At 26.8% G+C, this 21,742-nt stretch overlaps 1 protein-coding gene across 2 annotated transcripts in view; it reads left to right on the forward strand.

The window, feature by feature from the left end:
• Positions 1 to 21,742, forward strand: part of LOC107449984 (Dorsal root ganglia homeobox) — an 87,880-nt gene that overhangs the window by 28,906 nt on the left and 37,232 nt on the right. For both annotated transcript variants that reach the window (XM_016065680.3, XM_016065679.3), the window contains exon 2: positions 7,224 to 7,320. In XM_016065680.3, the coding sequence (XP_015921166.1) occupies positions 7,224 to 7,320 (97 nt within the window). The remainder of the gene's footprint in view (positions 1 to 7,223; positions 7,321 to 21,742) is intronic.

The following is a 21,742-nucleotide window of genomic DNA, read 5'->3' on the forward strand; positions in this document are numbered from 1 at the left end:
ATTGTTATAAGTTATGCAAATGAAAAGGCTTATTACTAAATAAAAAACCACGTCTCATAATCATTTTTGTTTTCAAGGGAAAACGTTTATTAGTGAATTAAAAAAGGGTATTATCATTTTATTTATACAACTAATCAATTTTAGTAAAGAAAAATAAGTAGTTAAATCAATTTCAGTTATAAAACTTAGAGCGTTTATATTTTGATAAAAATAAGACAATAAAAATTTATATAAAAAAATTATTATAATGAAACTTAAAATTTTTATTACTTTATGATATACATGTGAAAAAAAACTTACACGTACCATTGTTTTGAAATGCAAATATATTTATTAATTGATTAAAGTTTATTTGAACCAGTTTTTTTTATTAATAAAAAAGTTTTATTGGTAGATTAAATACATGCTTTTAATACCAAGTTTACCAAGTTAATCTTTTATTATTAAATAAAAACTTATGTGAATGATTTATATTTATACAAATCACATTTCATTAACAACAAAGGTATATCAATGAAAAATTATCAGTAACATTTTCTAACATTACATCATATGAATGGTTCATGTAATTTGAATTTCACCATAAAAATGTAAGCATAATATCTTTATTAGAAATTGATTAAGAAATTAATGCGGTTAGAATTAACTCAATCATAATTACAATTGAATGAGATTATGTATTAGACAATTATATCCGAAATATTAGATCGGGAAATCTTAGATTATGATTATCCTAATAGAATATTAGATTAGAATCATAATGCCATAAGACATCAGAATTATTCTATTCAGGCTGAAATTCAATTAGAATTTAAGACTTCTAATAACTTTGAAGAAAATAAACACTAAATAATCTATGATAAATGTATAACGCTGCTAAATATTTATTAATTAAAGCGTTTAAGCAGTTTGTATATTGACGGTTACACCCATTTTTTTAATATCTTAAAATTGTTTAATTTTAACGTTTAAACATAAAAGAAATTTTTAAGCTCTTAAAATTATTTAATTTCGATTTTACGGTTACACCCATTTTTTTATATTTCAAAATTGCTTAATTTTGACTTTTAAACATAAAAGAAATTTTTTAGCTTTTAAAATTATTTAATTTTGATTTTTAAATGCTTTTTTTTGGAAAATAAAATCATATACACTAATTGTATCTTACACTCATATCTGTTGTTAAAATAACTTTAGAAAACTAACGCAAAATAATAATAAATATATAACACTGATGCATATTTATAATCTAAAGCATTTAATTAACTTGTACACTGACTGCATATCTATTTTTTAATACTTTATAATTATTTAATTTAAAATTTTATACTTAAAAAGCTTTTAAATGCTCAAAATTATTTAATTTCGATTTTTAAAAGCATTAAGAAAATAAAATGACATATACTCATTATATCGTAAACAGATACGTATCATAGAAATAAGTTTATAGAAAACAAACACTAAATAATGCTAAATAATAATAAACAAAAACACTAAATAATAATAATAAATGTATGACGCTAATAAATTTATTTTTATTTAAAACCTTTAACTAATTTGTATATTGATAGTATACCGATTTTTTAACATTTTAAAATTACTTACTCTTAACTTTTAAGTGCCTAGATTTATTAATTACTTAATTTAATTTAATTAGCTTTAATTTTACTTAATTAAATTTAATTTTAACTTAAGTAATGGCGATAATATCGATTGCTTCACCATTACGTAAGTTTGAAATGCATACTTAGGACTTGTATATGGTTCTTAGTATGTGGTTCAAATTTCTTAATATGCTTAAAAGTTGATATCAAAGGAAATAAGGAGTGAAATCGGGCGACCCGAGCTAATATGGCCCATACGCCAATCTGATGATCGTCGCTGAGTTGGAACCCCGTACGGCACGAAGGCAGTAAAGATTTCATCAAAGGAAGTAAAGATTTGATGACTGTTTATGAAATATAACAACAACTATTAACTTATTTTGATTTCTAAAGCTCTGCTAATTGAGTGAGATGCATTGTAGCAAATTTTAAAAAAAATCAAACAAAACCACAATCAAGTTTCTCTAATGCTAGCACAGTGTCTTTTATATAGCTATTTATGAAGTACAATTGTTTTAAACCTAGAATCCATACGCTTGGAATTCTTACACGTAAAAGATGCTCGTTAAAAAAACTTCCTGAAATGACTTTATCTTAAGTGGTCAGTTTTTGACTTTTTGATTCTAATGAATTATTTAATGGCACAAAAGTTGGATGTAGCTAGACTGCGCAAAATTCAATCCTCAAAATAAAACTTAATAACATGCTGCAAAGAAACAAAATAAAATTAAGGCTGCAAAGAATAATTGACATAAAAAAAGTTGTTGCCATTTGAAAAATAGGAAATTCTTTCTCTGCAACCGTAATCGTGAGAGCTGAATTATCGTTCTTAACACTATGTTTGAGCTCATAATTCATTTATTTAAAATTTTATTCAGTTCTCTCAAGAAATTAAGCTGGTATTAGAAAAATATGACTGGCATTTTTAGTAGCAGTTAAAGTGAAGCAATTCCGCAGGTCAATTGAGGCAGGTCTATTGTAGGTCAATTGAGAGCATTTCATGGAGAAAATTTTAGTGGCTAACGGCATGATGGTGAGAATGCGGTCAACATTGCACTTCGACCACTCCTTTTTTCCAGAAAAGCTGGTGTCCATTGGTCTGAGGCTGGGATGGGTCACAAGTCACCGGGGATTGAATCCCAGCTTTTCACAATTACATCTTGGTGCCTTAACCTCTGAGCCGTCAAAGCTCAAATATTTGCCGCAATGGATTATATTAGTGCCATAAATAGCGAAAATATTATAATAAAGTAGAACAGCTTTCGTTTGGAATCAAAGATTTTAATTTGCAAAATTTAACGTATTGTGTATATAGTAATATGTAAAATAATTGCAATGTATCTGGTGAATTGGAAAAGCATTTTTAAGCAGTATTTTTTCCTCTTTTAGATTTTTTTCTTCACATTCAGCTTGTATGCCTTTGAACATATAAAAGAATGCACTAAGAATTACTCAATAAGATTGTATTTATTAAGACCTATTACAATTAACCTTTAATAAGACTATTTATAATAATGATCCTTTACTACCTTAGTTTTTTTAGAAATTGCCTGAAATCAATCATGCAATTTTAGCACTAAATAACATATTTTCTGATTACCATATTAGGTATGTGGACTAAACTGCCCTGCAAAAATTAACTGCAAATTCTACAGAAAAAAAAGCATATTTTTCCTTAAAAAAATTAACAAAAAAATTCAGATTTTTCTTTTTTCTATCCGTTATCCTCACGCTGTAAAAAATTTAGTTCTTTTTACAGACTTTCTCTGTATATTTGACTGTTTAAAGCTGTTTTATTGATAAAAAAATCCTTCTCTGTTTTTCATCCGTATCATAAACGGATTAAAACCGTCATTTCTAATTCTAGTTTATTCCATGCAGTTTTGCTTACCATAAGATAACTGTTTTTTTGTCCGAATCATTTTACGATTATTTTCTATACTAGCCCCTATTTTTGAGCAAATATTTCATGGTTTTGATTATCGTATAAATAAAAATGCTATTCGATTCCACAGTCAGATCGATGCTCTGCATGATTATCATATTTCTTTAGATATAATTTTGGTAAGTTAAGTTGCCAGACATCTTTATACGGGTGAGCCACGAGAGCTTCCAACGGCTCTCGGCTCAGGCCAATTACAATCTTATTTTATAGAATTTTTATTTAAATACAAGAGTTTGCTAAAACAACAGAGTTTGCTAAAATAACGGTGCTTGTTAATAAGTAACAGTAATTATGTGCTGAAAAGACAGGCATCCGTTTTTAAATGACAGTCTTTTTCTGACAAATAAACGATTTTATGCAAACACAGATTTTGAATAGAATTTTTCTTAACAGTGTGAAATGAACATAAAAATAGCTTCAGTTTGATTACTAAATATTGGAGATTCTTTCAATTTGACTGCGGCAGTTTCCCAAGAACCGAATGGTTCAATTAATTTTCGTCATATAGATTATGATTATTTGTAAAAATACCACACGTATATGAAAATAATCATACGTTCGATCGAATATAATAATGCATTTTAGTAACATCCACATTATTAAATTATCTGTACTTTTTCGGAGTATTGAAGGTAATATTTGTTGAAATTCATTCAAGTAAGATAGAAATTTTATAGGTATTTGGAAAATAAAAATAATATTATTTTATTGGATCTTTGAAAAATACGATAAGCTTATTTCAACCAATAAGAATCAGTTGAAAGTTCTAAAGGAGATACATTTCTGTTTTTATTTTCGTTCGAAAGAAGTTTATAATAGAATTTGAGAGGATTCAGGAATAAGAATTCTTTCTAAAGAAATTGGATTTCAAAGAATATTGTCCCAAATGTAATAAAAACTCACTTCTCGATGGTAGTTTATATCCGCTAAAGCAATATCTTTGAAATAATATAAATGTATAAGCAGATAGATTTCATTTTATAGCTACGTGTGTTTAGTAAATAAAATCGAGTTAAAATTTACAATCACATTCGTAAAACGAATTTGAAAACATCTTTTACGAACGTTATTGGATATGATGAGGAAAACTGAATGACATTTAAGTCAAATAATACTTAAAACAGTTCTCTGAAGATGAAATATGATTTATTTATGAATATGAAATTTAGGAATTTTAAAGCATAAATGCAAGTTTTGTTTTTAAAAAGCTGAGGGAAATAAAACTATGAAGAAAGTACTTCAAATAATACAAAGGAATTGGAATAGTGAATTTTATGACAAATATTTAACATTTTGCTTAGTTTAAGTTTAATATGGGGATTGAATTGTCACAGTATTTACAGTAAAGTGTATGTAAACACTATATAAATTCAGAAGACATATACAGGGAAAAATTTTGGATCAAATTACAGTAAAAAGTATGGGCACCTCGGGTGCAACATTCATGAAATCCATTTTACAGTAAAATTAACTTTTGAAGTAAAATTTAATAGTAATACAGTAGTATTTACAGTAGTATTACAGATTTTTACAGTAATATTTTTTAATTACAGTGATTCAGGGATTTTACAGAAATTATTACTGTAAAAAAATACGGTATATCAGATTCTTGTTCTGTATAACCTTACAGTAAAAATAGATTTTACAGTATATAGTGTGCTGAGAAAAAAAGTAATGTCAAACTACCACAATAATGTAAAATTTACCGTTTTTCTGGTTCTATGGAAGCATTAAAAAGCTCGGTATTTTTTACCAAGATGATAATGATTTTGATAAAATTAACTTTAAAATATTAACTTATTAAGTGTGATAAAATTTGATAAATGTCATAAAATTTGGTAATTTTATTATGGCATAAAATTAGATCATGGGATAATAACCATTTAACCTTTTAAATTTACTTTTCAGTTCTGTATTTTTACTAAATGTGATTTAATAAGAAATATCATTTGGAAAATCAGAATTTCCGGTTAACTGGAATGGTTTAAAAATCATATATATTGGTTTTTAATACCAGAATTATGATTTTTTAAAATTAGAAATGTCATTACTATGTAGTACGGTAAATTTACCACAGATGTTTGCTCTGTGTACTGGAATCCTTAGAGCTGGTACTTTTTACTGTAACTTGATCCGAAATTTTTTACAATGTACCTAAGCATAACATTTCAGTTTTTTCAAACTTGATCTTTTTCATAAATAAACTTGATTACAAAGGGAAAAATAAACAACATAATCGAAATCTGACAAGTCAGATCATTCAATCAGTACGAGAAAGCTAGTTTGTCTGCTGAATGAAATGGAAAAGTGTTGAACAGATTTTAACTTTCAACAAATAAACAAGCTCCGACGATTTAATTTCTATCTTTTTTGTTATTAACCTTTGAATAAATTTGTAAGAACTCACTTAAACGGTGACAAAAAAGTATTTGCTTTTTTTTCGCGTTGAACTGAAATAATATGTGAGTGAGCTGTTTATGTGAAACATACATATTTACAAGTTTCTGAATGAAAATCCTTTTTTCGCGAGGATGGCGTAAAGCTTAAATAAAACGAGCTACTCTGCAAAAAATTCCGGATATAATTACGGTATAAAGTACCGGTACTTTGGGTGAATCCTTTCTAAAATCCATTTTACTATAAAATCCAACTTTACCCTAAAATATTATATTATAATTGTGGCAGCATTACTTATTTAATTAGACTGTTTCAGTGATTTTAAGGTAATTATTACTATAAAAATTATGGTATATTAGAATTTTTATTCCGTAGCATGTTCTGATGAAAATAGATTTTACTGTAAAAAGTACCTAAACCCTTATTACCGGTACTTTTTACCGTAATTTGATCTAGAACTTCTTATAATATTTGCGTCGGGAGGTAAAAAAGGGTTGACAGTGAATAGTACTTATCAACAAATAATTTTTTTTAAAAATAAGCAAATAAATTTACTCTGGCTCAATAATAATTTAGAGCTAAATTTTAGTTTCAATGATGCTTCTTGGTTACCACGGAAGAGAGAAACGTTTTATTAACAGAGATATGCCATATATATATTTTTTTCATTTTCCTAGATATTCTTCTGGTGCCCATACATTGTAGAATGAAGGTGCTCAGAATTTATGCAAGAATAAAAAATTTGCTGCCCACAAAAAACTCAAATTTAAACTTTTATTAATATAAGATCATATAATATATAAAATTAATTAAATGTTTATAAATCACAGGATATATTAGTTGCAAATTTTTCTAACTTCATTTTGAAAATTGTATAAGCATGCATTCAAACTGAACGAAATAATTTATACTATGATTACAATTGCACGATCAGCATTTCCAGTTTTCTGTTTAATTATTTGACTCTTAAATATTGTACTAAGTTTGTATTAAATATTGTTCCAATGTTCGAAAATATCTTTTTTACGTTAAAAAAACTGTCAATGCTATCCAAATCTAATTTTGTCGCTGTACATAGTTAGAACATCACTGAATCACTGAAATTTAATAAATATGACTGTAAAAATTACTGTTTAGTATTTCACGGTTAAAATAGATTTTACGGATGGTGTACCTTAAGTGCCGGTACTTGATACCGTAATTTGATTCTTAATTTTTCACAGTGTATGAAAAATGTGCATAATTATAAGACGATAATAGTTATTATTCTTTTGTAGATGTTTTGCTATCACTGTCCTCTGACGATGCCTCCTTCATCTGTGGCACCTAGGCCTCCTCCTTTGCCATTTTCCGTCTATTCTACCGTGTCTCCTTGTAAGTAATATTACTTTTTTTCTTATGTCACGTGTCTTTTATTTTACATTTAAACACTCAACATTCATAATTTTATTGAATTAAAATAAGATTTAGAATTTTTCTGAATGTTTAAAATTCTTCCTGAAGCAACTAGACGTACTGTAAAAAATAACTGTAAATTCTACAGAAAAAAAACATTTATTTTGCGAAAAAACTGTTTGAAGATAAATACAGATTTTTTTTCTGTTTATAATCGTTACCCACTCGCTGCAAAAAATTCCGATTTTTTTTACAGATTTTCCCCTCATATTTGATGGCTTAAAGCTATTTTTCACAAAACAGTTTTTCACTGTTTTTTTCTTTAATCATAAATGAATTAAAACTATCAATTCAAATTATAATTTTTGATATGCAGTTTTGCAACTTGACATGCAACTTTATCTTTTTTTAAATCATGCTGCGATTATTTTCTATACTTGATCGCATAAATAAAATTATGATTCTATTTCCTTGATGAATCGAAGTTAAATCGACAGTCATTTTTATAAGGGTGGGTCACTATAGTTTTAAACATTTCTACACTTAAATATGATTTTAATTAGACATTTAAGATAAAGATAGTTCACGTTTTCTCATCATATGAAAACATTGGATTTGTTGTGGTTCTGGTGCCAGAGTGCTCGCTTTCCAACGAGGCGACATGGGTTCGAATCACGCCGTTTACTGGTAATACGTATTTGGCTCGCACCGATTACAATGCTAAAGTTGTAATTTATGGAGTTATTTTTAAATTAAAATAACAGTTTTCCTTTGTTAAAATAGCAGTACTTATCTGCTTGAAAAACAAGCATTCCTTTTTAAATAACAGTAATTTTCAGGGAAGTAAACGTTTTTATACCGACATTCTTTTAAAATTAAATTTAATAGTATTTTTTAATTACTTATTAATTTTTTTACGGTGAGCCCCAAAATGCCCTGTTTTCTACAAAACTTTTTCAAAGTTATGTTTAAAAGTGAAAGAAAGTTGCATGCTAATGTTTGAACAAAGGATAAGAGAAATTTTAGAATTTATTTATTCCCTTCAAATTTTGGATTTTAAATAAATATATTCAGATACTATTTGTTATAAATTGCTAGCGATTAATAATTTTTAAGTTACGCTAAGTCTTATACACGTCTTATAGAAGAAATGCGTGTAAAAAAATACATATTTTACTTATCTATCTTTTTAGAGTAATTTTATTTTCTAAAAAATGCAGCAGATTTAAAAATATTTTCTTAAAATATAAATATAATTTCTTTATATTTTTATTTATAGAATAACTTTTTTTTAGAATAATCGGTCACAGAATACAGTTTTCTAAAATTTTATTATTGTTTAGTTTTGTTTAAGTATTAATGTAATTGTTAAATTAACGGTAGCAAAATACTTGATTCCTTAAAGCGCAAATTGTCATTGGACATTAAATTCAAGTCGAGACTTTTATAATTTTTGAACATGACATACCTATATTTTGAATCTTTGAACAAATCCATCATCTAATAAAAGTTTATTTTTTATGATTAAATATTGAAGGATAAAAATTATTTTCATATTTTTTAAAAATTATTAAAAATAAGTCAAATTTTTAAGTACTTACGAAATTCTAATAACGAATATTTTTTTACTCAAAGAGTTGCATTCACAAGTCTTAATTTAATTCAAAAAAGCATTGTAAATTATAAAACAGTTTTTTAATATGTTTTTGTGGTAGTTTTGTTTCAAATGTATATCCATTCTCTGTAAGTATTTCTTTTTATTCTTTTACCTGAGTTTAAATAATTAATTTTGAATAAATTAGGCAACAAAATGCTTTTTTTTATTTTTATAGTATTTTTGTTGTAAATGTATTTCTATTCTTTGTAAGTACTTCTTTTTATAGTATTTCCTGAGTTTAAATTATTAATTTTGATTAAATTAGGAAAAAAAAGACTTTTTGGATAAGTTATAGTTGTAAGCTGCCAAAATGTATACGGCAATATCGTATTTCCTTTAATAAATATAAATTCAAACTTTTCATATGTTAAGTTTTAAGTATACTTCGAATAACATTTACTTCTCTTGGATTATAATGAAAACTTCTTATGCAAGGGAACCACATGAAGTTGAGCCTCTTATTAATTTTCTAATTATTGTTTTAAATAATTATTTATCAATTTTGACTTCTTTTACTAATTTTAAAGACAACTATATGAACTTTGGCTATGTAGTACTAGATGTTTAAAGAAAATTCTTCTTAGGCACTGCAGCCGGTTACCGACCAAGGCCATCTCAGTAGGTTTACCCCATTTAGATTTATCCGATTCTATATATCTTCATCCATGAACTCCCAAGTCATTTAACCACTTCTTTACTCCACATAACTATCTTTTTATGGGTCTTCCTCTTTTTCTTTTTCCCTCTGGTGCTTGGAAGGTTATATTTTAACAGGGTTTTCATCGCTATATCGAAATACATGTGCTAGCCACCTTATTTGCGAAACCTTGTTAATCTTTAGTATGGTAGATTCTTTGTATTTTGATTGTAATTTATGGTTGTAATGAATTCTCCAGTTTCCGTTTTCTCTTACTGAACCAAAAATTTTTCTTAATATTTTTCTCTTTAAAATCACCAGTTTCTCTTCGTCTGCTTTGTTAATTGCCCAACATTCACTGCCATATAAAACTATTGTTCTCACTAGTGTCTTGTACAACTGTATTTTTGTTTCACAACTTATGTATTTCGAATTGAACTGCTTTCTCAATCCATGATAACATCTGTTAGTTATGTTGATTCTATTTTTGATTTCAATTTTTATGTCGTCATTATTGTTTACTATTGTGTCTAAATATTTAAATTGAGCCACTTGTTCCAACTCATATTCATTAATTTTCAGGAGAAAATTAGTTAATTTAATTTCTAATCATATTTTTTCTAAGTTAAGATTATTTATATCAATCTTGTTTAATACATTTTTAATTATTTTATTAGTATCACTAAACATTTACAAAAAAAAAAAAATTACGGAATAGTACCAGTACTTTGTGTGCCTCATCCGTAAAATCCATTTTATAGTAACATTTATTTTTACAGTAAAATATTATACCGTAAATTTTAAAGTAATATTTATTTAATTAGTGTGATTCAGCGATTTTACGGTAATTATTACTGTGAAAATGTTACGATAAAAAGTATAACGGTGCCCTGAGTGACGATATTTTTTTACCGTAATTTTATCAGGAATGTTTTACAATGTAGTAAGGTAGTAAGGTATTGTAATACACAGATATTTTTTTAACTTTACATGGCAAGTAATTGTGGAGCTAAATTTAATACAAACTAAACTATGAGGACTGCCTTAATTAAAAGATTACTAACAGTCTAACTTATAATTATTTTCATAAATATTAATTTCTTTTCTTTTTTAATTTTTGGATTTTAGAATTGTTTTAAAGACAACTTTTTTTAAAAACAGCTATTATAAGATTTAAGAAGAAAAAAAAAAGCAAGCTAATGCTTGGATTAAAAATGACAAAACTTTTTTCCGGGTTGTGCTATTTTAGGATCTTCTTTCTGCATTTGGTTTCGATTACTCAGTTTTCTCCTAATATCAATTTCATAAAAAATGTCATTGATTAGCTCAAACCAATTTTATATAAAATTATAAACAGATGAATTATAAATAGCTTTGTGCATTTAATATTTCGACTCATGTGACAGACGACTAAGAGATGAAAAAGTAAATCTCAAAAACATTTTAACGCATGTAATTTCATTTAGTATTTGATGACATATATAATTGATCAATAAAAGAAATGTTGCGTAAGTGATAATATTGCTAAATACCGTCGACATGCTTGCTAATTTCATCGTCAGTAATGAAGTCGCAGCTATATTGAATGATTGTGGCAGTTCGTCGTACTTCTTTTATCACAGACGAAAGGGTCGGCAATTGCTTGTTCAGAATCGAATCATACCGCAATTGATGGGCGTCATAAATTCATTACGCTCTTCAACTCTAGGAGTGCGCCCCAGGGTGGCCGCCCTGCTTCAATATAAAAAGGACAGATGAAGAGAGAGAGAAAAGCTGAAAAGAAAAAAGGGGCGTGGGGAAAAATTTCACTGGTGGTTGGTTAATGCAAATATGATCCACATCAAGGGGCGCAGCGGTTCATCAGACCCGGGCAAACAAGCCCGAGGCGATCTTTGGCGCCCGCGGGCGGCAGTCATGTGGGAGGAAAGGATAGGCTGCCTTTGTTGGCAGCCCTCTTCCCGCAATTGAAGTCTTTGCAGGCCCGCGGGCCTTGAAAATTCGCTTTTCAACTACAGAGCGCCGATGCTGATTTGTAAAGAATTTTTCGATGTTTCTGTGGCGGCTTCCCATAGTAATTCGCGATATATTTGCACAAGACGAAGAAAAGATGGAAGTTTGATGGCACGAAGAATACCCAATTGAATAAGACCGATCGACACAAAAGTTATTACCATCATCCAACGAGGTGTTGCCACAAACATGAATGTTCGAGTGGAAAAAAATAATAAAAATACCTTCGCTCTCACTCCTCCCCCACCTCCGAAAGGCGCGAATATCTTTGATGTCGTAATAACATCCTCACAGGCTTTGTTGCTAAATATTGACTCTAGCTGGGGAGGAATGTAAATTTGAAATTTGTGTTTGTGGATGAAGAAGGGATCGAGCTTAACCGTTCGTTTGTTATGCTGCCTTCCAGAATTCTCCGCAACAAAAGTAAACTCGTTAGCATCACAAAAGCGAATCCTCGCGAAGAGATAATGACGTCAGCATTTGCCATAAACCAAATAGGCACTTAAAAGTGAAATCTCGCCCCCAGTGCGCTCACCTAATCGTGTAACTAATATTCTTTCACAAAAATCTGGCAACGAAAGGTTTTTAAAAGGGTTGCTTCTCTCCTTCTATTTTATTCTATGGAAAATGCCCCCAGGGTCGTGTTTTAAAGCCCAAACATTCTTAGCAAAACATCGTCAAAATGTTTGTAGAAAACGCTTTCTTCCAAGTCCCCCTCCAGGGCAACCGTGATTCGTTTCTAGTTGATCTCTGGCTTTTCTCTTTGTTCTAAGAATTTTCTGGTTCAATAATTTCGAAAGGGAATAGGATCGTTTACATACATATAAACCTCGGAGTTTTCTTAGCGAATCATTTTTATGTCGAATTTGCCATCTTTTATGCCGACCGATTCCAAAATATTTAAGCGGCATAGAAAAATTTCCCCCAGAAAATGAAATTCGCTTACAAAGAATCGCTTGCTGAAATACGATATCAAATTTATCGTTTGCCTTTCTTTTGAATTTAGAACGAAATTCCATCTCCTTTAAAGGCTGTGCAAATATACATATTAAGATATGATGGATATCATTTTTGAATATATTGTTTAAATATTTTTATTTTTGCATATGGTATTAGAATATTTAAAAAGTTTGAAAATCCATTAAGCGCTACAAAGTGCGAATTATTGAAATGATTTGAGCATCTCTCTAAGGCGAGAGCTTGTCGTTTTCACTTTTAACATTAGGAATCGCCATAAAAATGCTTCGTAAATATTCTGAAATTGATTTTCTATTTGCTTAACTTTCCAGCTATAATTTAACCTTTAAGAGCTAATTTCGTAAACTTTAATATCCTGAAATGATTTATTGCTTTTTAAGAAAAAAAATATAAATAATTAATCTGATCTTTTAATTAGCTTTTAGTAATTTATTACACTACTTTTTTGATGAAAGAATTTCCTTTAATGCAAATATTTATTACTTAGAAATGTTATAAATTTGTAATTTTATTGATAATATGCTATATTAGATTATTTATTTAGTTTGGAATATTTATTGATCCTAAAAAATGATGATATTAGTAATTGTAAATGCAATATTAATGTGATCTTTCACTTACGTATTTGAATGATTGAAACTAATATGGAATCAGTATGATAATTATGGTAATATTTACTTTACACCAATCATCTGTAAATACTTATTTCGTACACAGTATTTAAAAGTAATACAAGGTATATTTGCTGACTGAATATTTCATTAAAAATTTTATTATTATCAATAAAAATTGAACATCATTAAATTTAAAATAAATATAGTAAGCGAGGATTCTCAGTTATTTAAACAAGATATTTAATACTTTATTTATTTGAATGCTTATAATTTGTTTAAGTCTTCAGCTTTTCTTAAAGAATTTTAAAAGTGTTTAGAGGCAATAAATTGTAATTATAATATAAAGTTTACGTACTAAGATTTTGTTTTGTAATTGTAAAACATGTAAATCATAAAATCCACTTTTTTTCAAATCTTGACAAACTTATTTTAAATGTTCGAACATTATTGAACTTAATGATTTAAGATTCCATGAATCCAAGAATCACTAAAAAAAAGCATGTAAATCATTTGACCAAAATCACAGGAATGTTTTAATAATTTATAGGCTGAGCATTTTAATTTGAACGAATAGAATTATCGATATTCATATTGAGTTTCTGGTTTGATCAGTTTGAATTATTATTCATCGATTCGAAAATTTTGATTTAGGCAATATCAAATTCTAAGGACTTACCAGTTTAAAAGACAGAGAACTATTCTTTCTAAAGACTTTTTTTTCCACCAGTTTTAATCACTAGAGAGAATTTAGAACAAATGAATCTAGACAAAAGAATAAAAATTTAAGTCCTTGCTCATACTTATCGCTTTTCTTACTTCAGACCGAAAATTTAAAAATTCACAGCGATCGATTGTAAGGTCATATCAAGACCATCAATCGATTATTAAATTCATACGTCATTAAAAATAGTCATTAAAAGTATGACTCATGCGTCATTAAAAGTTCTATACATTAATTCTGAACCACTTTAAAGTGCAAAAACTTATCTTTGAATTATGATTTGACAAATTTTATGCATTAGATGTCTTAAAAATGCTTTTCATAGTTTTACAGATAGTGAACTTAAAACTAAAAATATATTGCATGATTTCTGTAATAATCACGCCAATGGTTTATCTTCAATTCTCATCATCTTGCAACTTGCAGCACATAAATATTAAAAACTATGTACTAAAGTATTAGAATTTTACCTTGATTTTTATTTTGCGTTTCTTATTGTTTTTTTTCCACTAATTTATTACATGTGCCAGCATTTAGATCAAAACTTCATCCCTTTAAAATAATTTTTGTCTTATGTTTTTTTCAATTTGAGATTTAAAGATAAATCTCTAATTTATAATTTCTTAATTGCTATTGCTTTATTTTATTTTGATTATTGATTGCTGATTTATGATACAGTTATTTTTCATGCACAGCTTCCATTAATTCATATCACCTTCACATAACCCCGTTAAGGCACACTTTAGGAATCAATGAAAAAAAATATCATTGTTATTTCTTACAAAACTATATTATTGTTAAATAATCCATTAAAATATGCAAATGAAGATATCTGATAATAAAGTGTTAACAGATTTTTCTTAAGAAAGGAAAGGAATGTGATTTGAAATAGAGTAATATGAGACGATGTAGGCTGTAAAAAATTTTGGTGTATATTTCCACCAATTTTGGCGTTGTGTTGCGGTAAACTAAATACACTTTTAAGTACAGAACTGCAGTTTGCAAAAGTTACAAAAAATTGATGAAATAAAATTTTTTTAAAAGAATAAATGCAAATAAATTCTTAAATATATGCTTGCTTCATAAGAGAAATGTTTTTGCAATAAAGCCATATATTGAATCTGATGCACATGATAATATGTGTTGTCAGTAAACAAGTCAATAAAAATTGAATAAATAAATACATAAAACTATAAAAGAGGAAAAAAATGTTGCTCCATCCACTGAAAAAAATTTCAGTTTACCTTAAAACCAAAACTGGAGGCAAATAGACACCTATTTCTTTAAGTACAAACTTCATTAATGGATATCTTAAACTGTACATCTTAAATATGATATTATTCCTAAAATTAACACATGAATAAGTTTCCGCTAAAGCGTGAAAGCCGTAAAAATGCAAACTACTAAGCTTATTTGCAGATTAACTGATTTATTCCGTTTAAGTAGGGAATCAAGAGTTTTCTGCATTTTACCTACTTGATGTGCCCATTATTGACTTTCGTATAGTTAAATTGTTTTTCTCTTTCTATCAACTTACAATAAAATAAATAACTGACATTATATAAACTTTCTAAACTATAATAAAACTTTAACATTAGATTCCTGGTACTTTATTTTATTACCGTCGTTGAACAGCCAATTCAATTTTGAGTTTGAATACTGAGTTACTACCAATGTTCAACCCCGTAGCTTTGTAATTTTGGACCCAATCCAGAAGACAAGGGAACCTCTGGTTCAAGTATTGGAACAAAATTGCCTTCGTGAGGGACTTTTTGGTGGAGCTAACACACATTTGCGTTACATGGAGATGAAAACCACGAAAACCTCCTAATTTTAGCCCTGCCGTCATGGAAACTCTAACCCATGATCCGTCTACCACTGCGGATATTTTGCATCAGCACTGTGGTCGGTGCGAGCTGGGTGTGAAATTCGCATTGAGCAGCCATCACTGAGATTCGAACATTGCGCACCTACCGCATTGGGAGGCGGGCACTCTACCCCCTGAGGAACCGCGGCTCAGATTCTTGGTATTATAGTTTTAATAAGTAAATAAATATTTTATTTACTTATTAAAACTATTCGAATAGTTCTATTAAGTAAATATTATTTATATCAATTAATGTGCTGATTGATTGTAGCAGCTTCATGTTTTGGATTGCTAAAAGTAAATAAGTAACATATTTGTAAATCTTAGGGATCACATACGTTGCTGTTATTCCAGCAAAGATCTTATTTTCTCTTTAACGAATGCTTAGTAGTTAACGAGCATGCTGTCTAGTTAGTTTGCATATTATAATATTAGTTTGCATATATATAGGCAATTTGAGAAATGAAACTTTCTTTGATTCTAGTTAATATACACATTATCTTGATCAGCAGTTTCCATAGTGTTTCGAAGAACTGTAGGGTTCCATGGAAGAGTTAAAGGGGTTCTTGGAGTCAGCAATTTTTTTAAACATGTGATGAATTTTGAGACAATGACTATATTTAGATTCAAACTATAATTCATAATTTATTTAATCTTACGGTTTGCTTTTATAAAATTATTTAAAGTGCCAAAGAAATAGTAATGGCATATTTTAAAGGAAAAAATAAAATTTATAATAACAATAAATTGAGCAAATTATGAAAAAAAAAGAAGTGTTTATAAAATATTCCTATCGTGCTTTTCAAATCAAAATAACTAACTTCTTAAACAAAGAAACATATTTCTATTGTAATCATTTTCAACGTTGATAGAAATTCTCGTAAGTTATCATTTCTAAGTAAACCATTTTCAGGTTATGTATATACACCAGAAACAGATTCATAACTAGACTAGATATATAGCACAAGGAGAGAAAATTTAACTGCCGGACGTAAAACCTAATTTTAATGATAAAAATATTGAAAACTCTTTATTCCTCAATATTAAATAATTTTAATTTAGTTTTTTACGACAATAATGTCCGTAATTATCTTCAGCTTCATTTATAAATTTGGGTTCTTGCCACAAAAAGGTTGATTATTTAGGGTTCCATCAAATTAGGGAAACCTGACCTGATAATCTGCAAAATATCTGATATCCACATGTTAGCAATAACAAATATCTAAAATGAAAACTGCTTAAGGTATAAAATTTTAAAGTAAATATCATTTTTCTGTGTGCTAAATTAACGGTTGCTATTATTCAGTATAACTGAAGGTAACTGAGACTAATTCAAATACATTAAGAAAATTTTGGATTTTAAAAACTGAGCATTCGCAAAATATTGTTTGCCATTATTTTTCAGAAAATTTTTGGAGTCTTACCTTTGCAAAATCACATTTTTATGGTATGTTAGCTGATGGAAATTCTAGGTACAATGAAGCTAAGGCATTTCTGCTTATAAGAATTGTGTTTAAATATATTGATAGAAATTTTTATTTCTAAAACAAGATCATAAATTCTTTTATGTGATAGTTAGTAAAGTAAGAAAATCAAAATTCAAAAGAAATTTTTTAAAAAAGAAAATTTTAGATGCAAAAAGTTATGTTTCACGTAAACGTAAAATATTGGTGTTATTAAACAAGGATTTCAAGACGAAAATGTAGTTTTATCAATGTAAATGTATTTTGTCGGCATTATTCATGAAAAGTTTCTTTTTCCCATAGCTGTGAAAAACCAAACAAAAAGTTTTCTCAACTTTTATCAACAAAAATCTAAATCATCATTGTATGAAAAAACTGCCCTAAATATGTATTTTATATTCACGAAAAAATTTATTAACTATTTTACATTTCTTTATAATAAATTCATTTACATAGAAATTGGAATCTGTACTTATAACTGTGTCTCTTTCAGAAATTTTGAAAATAAGTTCGTATAAATTAATGAAATAAATACCACATGAAAGAACCAATTCATAAAATCTCAAAGTGAAAATCATGTTATTAATTATCTTAAAAATATCATTATTAAATTCAATATTACGAAAAACTAAATGTATTTAAATTCACTAAACAGGAAGAAACTTTTCGAAGACATTTAAAAAAATTACATATGATGGTATTTTTTATTTAAATGAAACTTTGACATTTACTGCCCTTAGTAATTTCAGGGAGAAAAAATAATTTATATTAATGATTGCCCGATATAAGTCAAAAGAGAAAAAAAACTTTCTTCCTGTTTTCAATAATCATAAAAACTTTCTCAAAATAGCAAAAAGTGAAACTAAATTTGTTTTCAAAATCCTGATCATCCTTACAAAAGAGGACACTAGGAAACTAATTAGATACACTAATTAGAAAATTTGCGCCTAGCTAATTACTAGTTTAACCTTTTTAACAGTGGCCACTTTTTAAAAAAATGTGGTCACATTTTCTATAATTGAAAATATTAAAGGATTTAAAAAACTGTCGATACAATGTTAGGTTTTTCCTTCTAAGCATTTCTCAAATTATGATAAACATTATAAGGTCAATTTCTAAAATAAAGAAACATTTCAAGAAACAAGAGTGAAATAACGCAGTTTTCAGATTATTATGAAATATTTTTAATATTTCAATATTTATTAATAATTAACAATAATAAAATTGACAATTTGAAAAAAAAGTAACGATTGGCTAGTGACTGACAAATATTATTTTTTTATACCTGAGGACGGTTTTGAAAATAAATTTTGCCCCATAAAAATTGGATGTATTACTTAAAATAGTGTTTATTTTAATAAATTTGAAAGACATATAATATAAAATAATGAACTAAATATCATCGAATGAACTTATTTGCAAACATTATAAAACTCATTATCATGTTAATACTAATTATCATTAATACCATTATTTTACTCTCCATTATGAAAAACAAAGCAAATGTATGAAGAAAACTGTTCGAAGGCATTTTTAAAAACTTATTTTGTGAAATGGTACATGATTTTTTTTTATGTAATATAAATTGCAAAATTTTTTGCACGTATGGATTATTTAGATCTGCAACTGCTTAAAACAAGTCAAGGAAAAAAATTTTTTTTTTCTTTCTAAAACTTAATTTTTCTTATAATTATGAAAAGTAAAGCTAAATTTGTTGTCAAATCTTATTTGCTGAAGTCTTTTTTTTCAAAAAAACCCGCATTTTCTATTCAGAAAAAAAGTAATAAACTTGTTCACATTTTCTTCAATTAATTCATTTCCATAGAAATCAAAAACAGTACTTAAAACAATATTTCTTTCAATAAATTTTTTAAAAAAGTGTTTATATATAAATATTACTGAAAAATCCAATTTTTAAAGAAATTCAAATAAAAAATTATTGTTAATATTATCTTATATTGATAAAATTATAAAATATTATTGCTGAAATATCAAATATAGTGTTATAATATAAATATTATTATGAAACATTATTGTTAAACTCTTTATTATGAAAAACAAAGTTCACAAAGTAGAAAGGAACGTTTTGAAGATAATTTTAACGACCCATTTTGCAAAACGATGTATGAGAGTATTTTTTTTATTTCAACGAAGTTTTGACATGTTCTTCACACATAGATTTAAAGCTGAAAAATTAGTTACATCATTGTTCCCGCAGTGTAAACCGAGCACGAAAAATCTTTTCTCTGCTTTCAGTTATCATACAAACTTATTTTTCCCAAAATAAGAGTAAAACTAAAATAAAAATTCTATTTTTATTAGCGAAAATCTAGATCATATTTAAAATTTGCTCCTTACTAAAAGCCAATTGTTAATAGTGGCCACATTTTTTGAAAATCCTCAATTTTGGGGTATATTTAAAAAAATGAAGATTGGTTGGCGATTTACAGACATTTTTTTAATTTCCACTGGCTTTTTCTGCCAACCTGTGGCCGATGACGAAAGTAATTTTGCCCATAAGAATTGAATACAGCACTTACAGCAGTGTTTCTTTCACTGAATTTGAAAATTTTTTACTATAAAATAAGGAAATAAAGATCAATTTGTAAAGACTATTAAGTTCATTATCATATTTATACTAATTATTATTAGAATATTATTGTTGAACTCTTCATTACCAAACACTAAGTATTTTGTTAGCAAAATAAGAGGAAACTTTTTGAAAACAACCAATTTTACAAAATAATACATGGCGGTGTTTTTAATTTTTTTTATTCTTTAGTTATTTATTAAGTTTTAATGTAGCTTTGAAGGTGAAAATTGTTTGCACTAGGGATTGCTTAGTGTAAATTAGAAAATAAATGTTCTTTTTGTCAAAGATTTTCTCTTTTTACAAATTTCCTTTTCTCAAAATTACGTATATCAACGATTGTTTGGTATATATAAAGCAAAAGATATTTTTCGTTGACAAAAACTTACTCTTTCTTAAATTACAAAAAGTAAAAAGTAGAAGTTTTTTAGAAATTTTTTTTAAAAAGCAGCGATACCAAATAAGTATTTTATATTCGGAAAAAAAGATACATAAATTATTTTACATTTCTTTGAATAAATTCATTTACTTAGAAATGGGATACAATACATATAAGTGTTTCTTTTAATAATTTTGAAAATCAATTAATATATAATATAGAAATAAATATCATCTAAGAAGGGAATCTATAAGGATTATTAAGCTCATTATTATCATGTTAGAACTAATTATCATTGGAATATCATTAAGCTCTTAGTTAGGAAAATCTAAGTATTCTATAAGCAAAATAAGAAGACACTTTTTGAAGACATCTTTAAAAACAGCTAATTTTACAAAATAATACATAGCGGTGCTTTTTAAAAATTTAAATTTTAATATTTATTTATTATTTATTTATTTATTATTTATTAATTTGAAAATCATTTAATATAAAATATAAAAAATAAATATCATCTAAGAAGCGAATCTATAAGGATTATTAAGCTCATTATTATCATGTTAAAACTAATTATCATTAGAATATCATTATTAAGCTCTTAGTTATGAAAATCTAAGTATTCTAGTAGAAAAATAAGAAGGCATCTTTAATAACAGCTAATTTTACAAAATAATACATGGCGGTGTTTTTTTTAAAAATTTAATTTTAATTTATTTATTTATAATTTATTTATTATTTATTTATTATTTATTTATTTAATATTTATTTATTTATTATTTATTTATTCATTATTTATTTATTCATTATTTATTTATTTATTATTTATTTATTTATTATTTATTTATTTATTTATTTATTATTTATTTATTTATTTATTAACTTTTAATGTAGATTTAAGGGTGAAGAAGTGTTTGCATTAATGATGTTTTGATATAAATCAGCAAATAAATTTTTTCTTTGACAAAAACTTATTCTTTCTTAAAATTTTGAAAAGTAAAGCAAAACTAAATTTGTTTTCAACTTTTATTAGCAAAAATGATTTTTTAAAAAAAAGCGACACTAAATAAGTATTTTATATTCAGAAAAAGATACATAAACTATTTTACATTTCCTTGAATGAATTCATTTGCATAGAAATTGGATACAGTACTAATAACAGTGTTTCTTTCAATAAATTTGGAAATCATTTAATATAAAATAATGAAATAAATATCATCGAATGAAGCCAATTTATAAAAATTATTAAACTCATTATCATGATAATTCATTTCATTAAGAAATTAATTGTTTCAAATAGGCAAATAGTTATTATGGCGTGTTTTTATAAAACCTTATCAAAGCTTTTCGCCAAATATATTGAAAGGAGTTTCTTTTGAAAGTTTTGTGTGCATATTGCAATTACGATAATAGATTTTCATAAAATAGGAGGTCTCCTTGTTTATAAGCAACTCAACTCGCTTTTGATGATTTAAAAAACATGAAAAA

This window comes from Parasteatoda tepidariorum, chromosome 6, assembly GCF_043381705.1.
Source record: "Parasteatoda tepidariorum isolate YZ-2023 chromosome 6, CAS_Ptep_4.0, whole genome shotgun sequence".
Classification (NCBI taxonomy): domain Eukaryota; kingdom Metazoa; phylum Arthropoda; class Arachnida; order Araneae; family Theridiidae; genus Parasteatoda; species Parasteatoda tepidariorum.